Raw genomic sequence first — 11,062 nt, forward strand, 5'->3', positions numbered from 1 at the left:
ATTTTAGGTAAATTTCTGTAGAAGAATAACTAAATTATGCAGCACAAGAAAGAATGTGTAAGAATGGGATGAGATACTTCTATTAGCACAGTTTTCTTAGTATAGTCATGGTTGTATTTTGAATAGACTTATCTTGTCAGCTACCAGAAAAACAAGGAAAAAAAAAACAACAAAAAAAAAACAAGTCTTAATTCATAATCATGAAAACTAAAATCAATTCTTTGTGAAAGTTTCTTATTCACAGCATTGAAAGCTGAAATTTCTGTTGCAGACTGATGCATCTCATTTGAGACATTGCAGATATGTATCTTGATTTCCTTTTGAAGGGGCATTAACTATTTATCAGTATACTTTACATTGCCTAGTTGCCAAGAACAGCAACTTTTTACTTCATTAGTTGTCCACAGAAGACTAATTAGTGACCATTTAGTTCAGCTCTTCAACTGTTTTTTCAATTATTAGCAGTTTACTTGCTCATTTTTGATCCAAGGTAGGTTTGAGGACTTTAAGTATCTGTGAACCACCAAACTCTCCATTACAATTAACTATATGAAACGGGAATGAAAAGTGGGAAAGTATCTTGTAAATAGATTTTACATCTGAAGGTGGAAGGACAGCTTTAATAAAAAGTTGTTCTCAGTAATAAGAGTAAAGCAATACTGAAATATCTTGGAGTCAATAATTGTGTTTTCTTCTGAAAAAATGAATCCTGAAATGATAAATTGCAAAGTATCTTATGCTAAATTTTACAATAGCCATAGAGCTAATTTTAAAAAATTATTACATATTTGGCAACTAAATACAATGTTTTACTTGGTAATTGCTAAAGAAACATGAGGCACATACCACAGCACTAATATTTGGGTTGTGTAGAGTCTTAAGCCATGGGTAGGTATTGTGCTTGAGACAAGTTCAGCTAAGCACTGACGTCTGATCACAAAATTTATAGCTGACATTAATGTATATTACAGATACTAAGAACAGTGCTGTACTTCAACTTGGTAAGTAAATATTGGTAGCCAAAGATTTGGTATAAATGCACGCTATTTCATGCTACAATTTCTGCTATGCCCAAGGTTTTTAAATCTAGGAATAATTTCCTCAAGACACTGAGAACTTTTATGAACTTTTAGTATGAAATTTTATGAAATTTATGAACTATTTAGTATAATTTATGCAATAGTTATGCACAGTTTTCCATCCAAAGAAAAAGAAATAATTAACTGCTATTTGCATTATCAAATTTACAATGCATCTTTCTTTACAGTCATTTTCAACACTAAGAATGCTCTTTGAAATCATAGAATGATTTGAGTTGGAAGGGAGCTCAAAATGAGCGAGAGAGTCTCCTGGTCCAGAGAAAAAACCTCCGACCTGAGAGAGTTGCCCTCCGAATTGAGAAAGACTCCCTGCAGTCCAAACTCGACAATCTTCAATCTCAACAACACACCCTCCAATCTGAGCTAGATACCATCATAATGGAACGAGACAGGCTCCAAACTGAGCCGGAGGAGGAGAGCATTGGAACTGACCAACCTGATCAACCACAGGAGGCACCACAATTGATGTCCCTAACCCCCTCCAGAAATCTATTAGATATATTGCTGGTTTCCAAAACCGCCTCCAGCAAGTTTCATCCTTTATTAGAGACACCTCTCTCCCTCTGCTTGCTCTGTTTTCCCACTCGCTCATTATCAGACATCTCTGCTCTACAAGTGCAAGGAGCACAAGTACCAATTTTGTCAGTACCAATGTTGATCAGAGACATGCAGCAGTCAGATAATGACTTTGGCCTTAAGACTTACCATCCACATACATCCACTACCATATATTCCCCAGACAAGAGCTACACGCTACAGCTTTCTTGTTATCTTGTGGATCTGTCAAGCACCACCTTGGAAATAGGTCTAGGCCCTCACATACATAATGCTTTCAGTCCTCCATACACATCTACGCTTCTGAACGTACATAGCAGTATTCATAGATCAAGCCACTGGAATCACCAGAAGCAGTGGGTGAGGCTATTTCTTGTGTAATTCTATCGACTGGGAAAATAAAATCTGCATTATTTTGATCATTAAGACCTAACATTCTTTCTCTTCCTATTGTCCACACACACAGAATGTAACTTGGCTGTGTACAGGGTTAGAAAATGAGGATGTCGTGCACTATAAGTAATACTTCACACTGCACAGACTTCCAAATTACTGATCTGAAAAACAGCGTACGTACATTTTTAATAACAGCACAACTGCTGACAATAAAGCACAGAAGACTGGTTTGTAAAGATTGTTCTCTGCTAGGTGACCAAGGAGAATTAAAAGGGGTGGAGATGCTCACTTGCCTATTGATTGCATAACCTATAAAATGTATTCCACCATATAAGTTCTGGAGAGCTATAAGAGACAGCTGTTGGAAGAAAAATTGAAGAGTGTTCCCTTCTTGTTGGCAGCACACATTAAAAAACAAGATCTTGAAGAGCTGATAAAAGAAGCACCGCTTTCTTCAACTGATGGCATGAACTGTGGAAACAGTGTTCCTTGACTCAGCTATTCAAACTCATGTACAGTCTCTGAATATGAGGGACTTACGAGTGACACGCCATTCAAGTTGCAAAAATAATGGAGTTGATATTGTGTGAGAATCCTTCTTTGTTTTTTTTGGCTCCAAGCTTGCTTCCTTAGGTGTTTTGTTGAGGAGGCAAGTGATGGATGTTGTGTGGCAATCAACATCGCTGTGTGGACAATTTTACATCTTTGGAGCTGTTTGCCTTCGGAAGACAGTGCTCAGGACTGTTTACTGGCAAAAGATCTGGCCGGTTACCAAATAACTCCTGTTTGCTAGGGAAGACTGGGGGACAATGCCATTGTATCCTGCGAAGGCAAGGTACAAGTTGGCGCCTCCCTGCTCCCTCTTATCTGCTGGCAAGGCCAGGAAGATAAGAGCAAAGGAGTTTCCTGCTGAGATCCCAGAGCCAGAAGCTGCCACTCCAAGGAGAGCTGGCTCAACCACTTTGGATTTGAGCTGTCACTGCAAAGACAGCTGACTCAACCACTTTGAAAGCATTGAAAAGGGGCCATCATCGCCATGGTCGTGCGTCGCCCTCGTGGTCAACAGAACAACTCTGCCCGACGACCCACCGCTACTGAGGATCAAAGATGGAACTACGAACCTCGCTGGATCCATGGTGGTGACTATGTCCCTCTTGCTGCCTATAAAGACTCCTTGCTTCTTCTCTTCTATCTTTTCTATCGCCCTCCTTCCCTTCCCCATTGCCCTAATCATAATAGTGTCCGTCCTCCCCTTCCCCATTGCCCTGATTAAGATTTGTAATAAACTGGTCGGACCAACATTGGAACCGTTGCTTCTTCATCTCACGCCGGGTATATAGATTACAAAAGAACCTCCTCTCCCTCCTAGAAATTGGAGCGAGACATATTGGCACCTACCTTCCTACCTCCACTTGTGCGACTGGCATTTCTAAACAGCTCCTGTTCAAACTGAGCATTTTCCTGTGGAAAGTTAGAAGAAATACAAGCATGCACCGTAGCTGACAAAGTCCCAGCAGATGCTAGAAGAGATCACTCCAAACACTACTTGGTGATGTGAGATTTCATTTGTGAGCTGAGCCAGCAAAGCAAGGACTTTCCTGACAACAAAGGCTGTTGCATCTCCATTTGTAAACCACATATTCAGAATGGTAATTCTGTGCTTGTCTGAGTGTGATCTCACTAATTCTGTTTATCAAAAATGTAATTAACTTCTATCCTGAAAAAGTCAGCGTCATGCTGAGGAGAAAAGAGTCAGTATGCCTTTAGAGACAAAAATGGCCTATTGTTGTTTATCTGGTAAAAATCAAATCACCTGAAAGAGTTGATAAAAATGATATACTTGAGAAGTTTGGATAATACATTCCATCTTTGTAAGTCAAATAAAGATTATGGTCAATCTAATGAGTGAAGAGTTTGGGAATTTATAATTTATAAATGACAAATTCTGATGGTACAGCAGCAAGCCAGCCCAGTCTACGAGCTACTGAATGCTTCCTGGAGAAATTGCCTATTTCCTATTCTCATTTTTCATGAAATTCATCGTGTTCTGCAGTGGCCAAAAAGATTGGAAATACTCTTCACTGAACTAGCTTTCACTGTAGGTATGTTAGGTGCTTCACCATCCTGTTTTACAATCTGGCCACGAGCAACTAACTTCCATAGACACAGAACTGTTCAAGAAAAAGAATGGATTGCCCTAAAAGGGATATTCCAGAAACAGCTGAATCTGAAAAATGCCATCCCTTTCTCTTGTCCCAGGAAAAGTCTGATTCAAAGTGTAGTTGGCTAAATGGGAAACTGACTTCTGCCACAAGATAATTTCAAACTCTCAGGCTTTCTCGTTGTAATAAAACAGCGTTTTCTTGGACATCCAATGCATACGTGAGCAGCTTGCTCTTCAAGCACGTGCCTTCCTTGACCTGCCGTAAGCAGGCTAGGAGGGAAAAGTGGTAAAATAATGATTAAAAGCTTTGAGAAATACATGCCATAAAATGCACGGGAACAATAAACTCCTAAACAACATTAACAACCAAAAAGCCATTATCTCCTCAAGCACTAATATTGTCCTAAACAACTTAAAAGTAGTAGTAACAACATACTCAAGAAAGGCAAAATCACACTTAGGTGGATTAGGCACTAATACCACCTTCTTGCACAGGATGCAAGCATATAGCAGTCCCTGAAAATACCAGTCTCTGTAACAATATTCTTGGAAACTGACAGAAAGTTAAAACGGCCCTTGTGGAATCGCCCAACTGCATGTTGGCATCAAAAGAGCTTGGCCAGCACATCGACGGAGGTGATCCTCCCCCTCTACTCTGCACTGGTGAGGCCACATTTACACTGCTGTGCCCAGTTCTGGGCACCTCAATTAAGTTAAGTTAAAAGACAGGGACCTCCTAGAAGGAGTCCAGCAGAGGACGGCCACAAGGATGACTGGGAGCCTCCCATGTGAGGAAAGGCTGAGTAACCGCACTCCGTTCAGCCTGGGGAAAAGGACACTGAGAGGGGATCTGGTAAATATTTATAGCTATCTAAAGGAAGGTGGGAGGCAAATGGGTGAGACCAGGCTCTTTTTGATGGTGTGTAACAAGAGCACAGGGAGTAACGGCCTAAAACTTTCTGGCATTTATTTTGGCATTTATTGAATTTTAATAAATGATACAATTTTTTTTAGCACTTCCCTTCCCTCCCATCCCCTGCCTTCCCATTCCCTTCCCTTCCCTCTTCGCTTCGCTTCGCTTCTCTCTTCACTTCGCTTCTTTCTTTGCTTCGCTTCGCTTCTCTCTTTGCTTCGCTTCGCTTCTCACTTTGCTTCGCTCGTTTCTCTCTTCACTTCGCTTCTTTCTTTGCTTTGCTTCGCTTCTCTTCGTTTCGCCTCGCCCTGCCTCGCCTCGCCCTCTGCTCTCCTCCTCCTCCTCCTCCTCCGCCTCCTCCTCCGCCTCCTCCTCCTCCTCCACCTCCTCCTCCTCCTCCTCCTCCTCCTCCTCCTCCTCCTCCTCCTCCTCCTCCACCTCATTCTCTTCCTCCTCCTCCTCCTCCTTCTCCTCCTTCTCCTCCTCCTCCTCCTCCTCCTCCTGCTCTCTTACTCTTCCTCTTTGTCTTTCTCTTTGTTCTTCTACCGGCTCCAGCATTGAAGGCAAAACTCTCTTATTCTTTTCCACGTCTCACTAGAAAAAGGAGAGTCTCCAGTTGTGACTTGTGACCTCAAACAGACTCAAAGCTGCCTCCTCCCTGGATTCCTCTGGCAGAGGCCAGCTACAGCTGTGACCTCAGGCACAGCAAAGGCAGGAGTGCCAGTACCTGTCTGTTGGCCCAAGCGGCCGGGAGAAGTTGCTCATCACGGCCTCTGTGTGACAGCGGGTGAGGATGACCACCGCCTGGCACAGGAAGGGCAGGAACGTGCTCTGCTGCGCAAACGATGTGATGCTGCGCAGGATGTAGAGGATCGGTGGCACCTGAAAGAAGAAGGGGAGGAAGAATGACTTGCTGTATCCTGGACCTGGCCTGCATCCTGCAGGGCCTAACCACGTGCAACAGCCAGAAAAAGTCCAAGACACGTGGGAGAAAGTCTCTTACGTTCCAACTGATGTCCTTCCCGTGCATCTGCAGGAAGGTGGTCATCCACTTCCCACACGCACGCACGCGCACTCCGCTGGCTTTCCGGATGGTCTCCTTGATGGCCGCCATGAAGTCAACGGTGCGTTCGATGGGGAAGTTTCTGCACACAATCTGCCGAGAAACGAGAAGCGGGAGAGATCCCATCACTGCTCTGCTGCAGCTCTTCCAAACACAAAGCAGTCTTGAGGGCATTCTTAGCTCAGCGGCTTGCCGCTCATTCAGGCGGCAATCACAGCGCTCCTGCTGTCTGTACCCTGCTGTTGATACGGAAGGCGGTTGAGCCTTCTCTCAGCTTCTGCACCCATGGTGTTTGCTTACATGCAAAGCCTACCTCCCAGCAGCCACAGTCACACATGCACACAAACACACACACACAAACGCACGTCATGGCATCAGCTCCTTGCACTGGGTGCCTGAAGGCCAGACATAGCTCAGAGCCTCCTGCTACTTGCTGAGAAAAGCGGTCTCAGGGTGACAGCTCATCTTGGAAATGGTGTGAGAGGCTGTGGGCAGCATAGGGCCATGCAGAATTCCACGGACAGAGATCCCACCACCCCTTTTTGGGTCCACTTACTCTTGCCATTTTGGACGTGATCTGGAGCTGAGAGGCGATGCTGCAGGCATGCAGCCCCTCGCACAGGCCCTTGATGTCACCTGTCTCAATGACTGTGTGGACTGCTTTGGCTGGAAAGAGCACAGGGAGAAAAGGGAAGTCATGCTTCTGGAAATAGGACCGCTTTCCACGGTGGAGAGACAGAGGACAGGATGGGGACAAGAGGAGAACTGTGCACGGTGCCTCTCCCTCCTGTCAAGAGGGCCCAGCCCGTGGGGCTCTGCGAGTGCTAGGGAGGAGGGCAGAGGGCTGGAGCACGCCTGCTCTACTCACCTTGGATTCGCAGAAGGGAGGTCAGACAGGTGACGGCCAGCTGGCGGGATGCGGGCATGGGGTCACACGTCAGAGGCGCCAGCAATCCCACCAAGGAGCCAAAGTGCTCACAGGCATCTCCTCTCTGCAGGGGTGAGAGGCAGGAACAAAGCTGTAGACGGCCCCAGCTCTCCCCAGCTTCTCCCATCTGTGCCTTCCCCACGCCGTGACACAGCACGCACAGCTGGGCGGAGCTCACCTTCCAGCTCAGGGGCACCGGGGAGGGAGCAGGGGGCATGCGGTGGGGCTCTTTACTCACTTGAAGCTCTTCACAAGCAGCCAGCAGCTGGGAGCAGGTCTGCAAGGCCCTCTTGCGCTCCCACACATTGGTTGATGTCATAGATTTCTGCAGGACCTGGGGTAGAGCATCTGTCTCACTGAGGACGTCTTTTCCTTCCCTTCCTGCCACCCCTCTCCCTGTCCCTCCTTTCCCAGCACTTTCCCTCAAGGCCTCCCGCCTCACTGAGCACCGGCACTGCTGCTCCCGCAGCACATACTCACGTGGACTATGTTCTGAAAGAAGCCACCGCTGGGCTCTGTCTCCAGCAGGACCACCATGAGCCGGCCCAGAGCTTTCAGTGCTGTTTGCTGAAGCTGAAAGCAGAAGAGGGGAGTGACGTGTAGCATCACGGCTGCTGCCAGAGCAGAGGGTGTGTGTGCTGAGGTAGGGCTCCGACCGAGAGGGGGCCGGGAAAGTTACGGCAGGTTACCTGCAGGTACTGTGCTGCGTGCTGTGACTTCCTGATCTTCAGCATCATCTCTGCTGAAGGATGTGTCACGACGTTCTTGCAGCACAGGACCAGCATCTCACGCATGTCCTTGCTTTCAAAAGAGGGCTTCAGCTTGCTGAGAGGAGGAAAAAAGGAAGAGAAATCAGAAAGGGCCTCTACCAGTGCTCTCCAGGCTGGTTCAGGCAACCTCTGAATTTCTCCTAATCAACAGCTACAAAGCCAATATCCCCAGCTCATGCTGCTGAGCACTGTCTTCAGTTCCAGCAGCGCCCACCTCCTCCCCAGCAGCAATGAACCACCTCCCGCTCTGGAGGGTGGGAGACCCCAGCTCTCCCTTCTCTTCCCTGCCAGGGGACAGAAGCACCAGCGCCTTTCTCCCTGCCCCAAACCTCAACTTCGCTGGGCACAACAGCCCAGCCGTCTCTCCTGTAGATGTGGCTCCTCCCTCCCTGCCCCCTCCAGGCCCTCAGGAGCTACCCAAAATGGGGACCACTATCCTGACTTGCAACCTCAGTCCTTACCTCAACTGCTCCAGGGCCAGAACCACCTTCAGAGGCACTGGGGAGACAGGCATGCCCGAGTAGTACTTCTTCATCAGGTCCTGCAAGTCCCAGAGAGACAGTGTCAAAGTGGGCAAGGGGCACACAAGAGCTGTTCCACCCGGCCCCGAGACAGGCACAACTGCCACACACCAGCCCCATCACTCTCCCATGGAAGCACTGCAGGATGCAGCAGCTTGACAGCTGGTGCACCTAGCCCGCTGCCCAGCCGCTGCCTGCCAGCACCCAAGGTCCCCACCAGCTGGAGACGTGTGGCTGCTGGACACCTGTATGCCCCCAGGGAAGCGAGCCTTGTGGCGCAGCCCAGAACTCCTCTGCAGACAGCCCTGTCTCTAGGCACTCACCATCAGGATCTCCAGCAGCTTGCTCTTCAAGGAGCGGTTAAAGCTTGCAGAATCACCCACAGCTTGGAAGGCAGAGCTGCTGTCGGTGATGCTCTGCACCAGCGCGAGGTTGTTCTGCAAGTCCTGAGGAGCAAGAGAGAAGAACATTCTTTGAACTGCGGGAAGGGACAAGGGCTGCCACGGGGACACGTGGAGACAACACTAAGGGAACGGCTTGGATCTTCATGTGGACACACCCCCTTCCCCGAGGGACCTTGGCAAAGGGAAGGCCCATCTCAGCATCCCTCCACGTGGAGGGGCGGCAGCTGGGCGCTCAGACACCCTGGCATGCTTTGAGCTCTCACCCGGCAGCTGCAGCTGTAGAGCATCAGGATGTTGCCCACGATGTCTCCCTCCAGGTGGGCGAGCAGCTGTTCCTTGGAGGCACGCAGTGCCACGCTGCCGTGGGCGAGCATGAGAGCACTGCGTGTGGCATGAGCTCTCGTGCTGTCCAGCTCCATCTGTGTGGGAAGAAATGCCTTGAGACACTCGCTAACGGCCCCCAGTGCCCCGCCATGCACCTGGGCTCCCAAGGCAGGAGCTGCAGGGAAAATAAGGCCGAAGAATGCCAAGATGGAAACCCGTAACGCTTTACCTTCTTGCTCCTGGAAATCCTGGCATTGCGGCCTTTGCACAGCCTGGACGCAAACGTGGTGAGCGTGGCCAGGACTGTGTGGAAGTTACTCTCAGCAGCGTGGCTGAGAAGAGCGATGATTCCCTGCACAAAAGAACAAGGGGCCGTTGGCACAGCCCTGAATCTACAGGTCCTCTTCTGAGCAAAATGGCAGCAGTGAAGAGGTTGAAAAGGCCCGCAGCAGGGCCAGGAGAAACCCTCTGCCCCAGGGCCAGAGCAGGGATGCTCGCAGGAGCTGGAGGAGAGGAGAGCTCACCTGGGCCTCACACGGTTCCTCCGCATTTGCCTCCGCCAGGTGCTGCAGCAGCTTCTCCTGGACGTGGAGGACTCCCTTGCAGGATGCCAGCACTGTGCCCAGAGCCTTGTACAGGAACGACTGCATGGGAAGGGAAGGAAGAAGCTGAGATGTGGCAGCAGCTTAACCTGCTGGCGGAGGGCCAGGTGGGGAGGACCCACGCACCCTGGGAGTCTCTGAGAGCAGCTGCGGGGCCGAGCTTTAGCCGTCCCCGGGCAGATTGCAGGGAAAGGCCCTCTGGGGGGCACAGACTGGGAGGGAAGCAGCATCAGCATCCCGCGTGGGCAGAGCACCAGCTGCAGCCCCAGCCCCAGCTGGACACCTGCAGCTGCACCGCTGGGTAGAGCCAGGGGAAACTCACCTTTTCTGCAGAGCTGCTGGCAGAGCTGCTCAGTCGCCGGCTCAGCTCACTGCTCAGGGCCTCGGCCCACGCCTCATCATCTACGGTGTCCACTGACGCCCTCAGGAACTGTTGGAGAGCAGGAGAAGACAATGTTCCCTTGCCCTTTGCCTCTTCCCTCACTCCCAAGTTGCTGCAGCCCTCTGGGGAGAGGTGCCTGGAAGAACAGTGCCTCTCCCAGCTCCCCCAGCGTTCCGTTCCCTCCATTAAAGCCAGCTGCCCTCTTCTCCTAAGACCCCCCGGGGCTTGGGACAGAGCGGAAGAGGCAGCGCCACAAAGGCGTGCGGCCGCTCCGCAGCAGCGCTTGAGAGGCTGCTCCTGTCCCACAGTGGCTCATGTGGGAGCGGGGCTACTTGGGCCAGGCAAGCACTTCTCTGCACCGCGCCTCCCGGCAATGCTGTACCTTTAGCAGACGGCGCTCAAACTCGGCAGTGCCCGGGAAGCTCTCGTTTCTCCCTGCACAGCAATAGGAAGAAAAAGACCCTTACTTGGGATCAAGGCACAGAAGAAGAGCTGCTGCAAACCTGGCTTGGCCTGGGCACTTGACACAGCCAAGCTGGGACCCGCACCTCCTCCACAGCGACCTGTCCCTCCCCACAAACACTGTCCCCCGCAGGAACACGGAACTAACTGCTCCAAGGCTGCTGTCGGAGGGGATGTGAAGGGTCCATCCCTGTCCTGGAATGGGCAGATCCCCAGGGGCATAGGTCCCTGGGCCTCAGAGCTGACTCGCAGGAATGGAGACAGCGCAGCACTGGGCTGCGGGGCACAGTGCTTCCCCTCTGCCACTGCAGAGCTGCATTTTCACTCAGCCCCCTTCCCAGCCTCCGCCTCTTCCTCCCCACCACTACTTTACCTTCAAGGCACTTGCAGCAGCAGGGGGATCTCAGCAGCCCACATGGCCCCCACAGCTCTGTGGAACCTGCTGTGGAGGTTTTTCATCAGCAGTAAGGCAGCGGCT

The 11,062-nt window shown here is 50.2% G+C and overlaps 1 protein-coding gene across 1 annotated transcript; it reads right to left on the reverse strand.

Moving 5' to 3' along the window:
* Positions 1-5,670: 5,670 nt before the first annotated feature.
* On the reverse strand, positions 5,671-10,806 carry LOC128076579 (maestro heat-like repeat-containing protein family member 2B). Its single transcript, XM_052674373.1, has 16 exons — positions 10,626-10,806; positions 10,505-10,557; positions 10,063-10,170; positions 9,663-9,782; positions 9,368-9,490; positions 9,078-9,233; positions 8,734-8,856; positions 8,351-8,430; positions 7,809-7,944; positions 7,600-7,692; positions 7,358-7,453; positions 7,060-7,183; positions 6,748-6,857; positions 6,132-6,284; positions 5,856-6,010; positions 5,671-5,722 (listed from the first exon to the last, which is right to left on the reverse strand). Exons 1-16 carry the CDS (start codon positions 10,804-10,806, stop codon positions 5,671-5,673), a joined length of 1,863 nt encoding a protein of 620 aa, XP_052530333.1.
* Between the last annotated feature and the right edge of the window lie 256 nt (positions 10,807-11,062).

Source organism: Tympanuchus pallidicinctus, unplaced genomic scaffold (assembly GCF_026119805.1).
Source record: "Tympanuchus pallidicinctus isolate F22 unplaced genomic scaffold, pur_lepc_1.0 scaffold14, whole genome shotgun sequence".
In the NCBI taxonomy this organism is placed as follows: domain Eukaryota; kingdom Metazoa; phylum Chordata; class Aves; order Galliformes; family Phasianidae; genus Tympanuchus; species Tympanuchus pallidicinctus.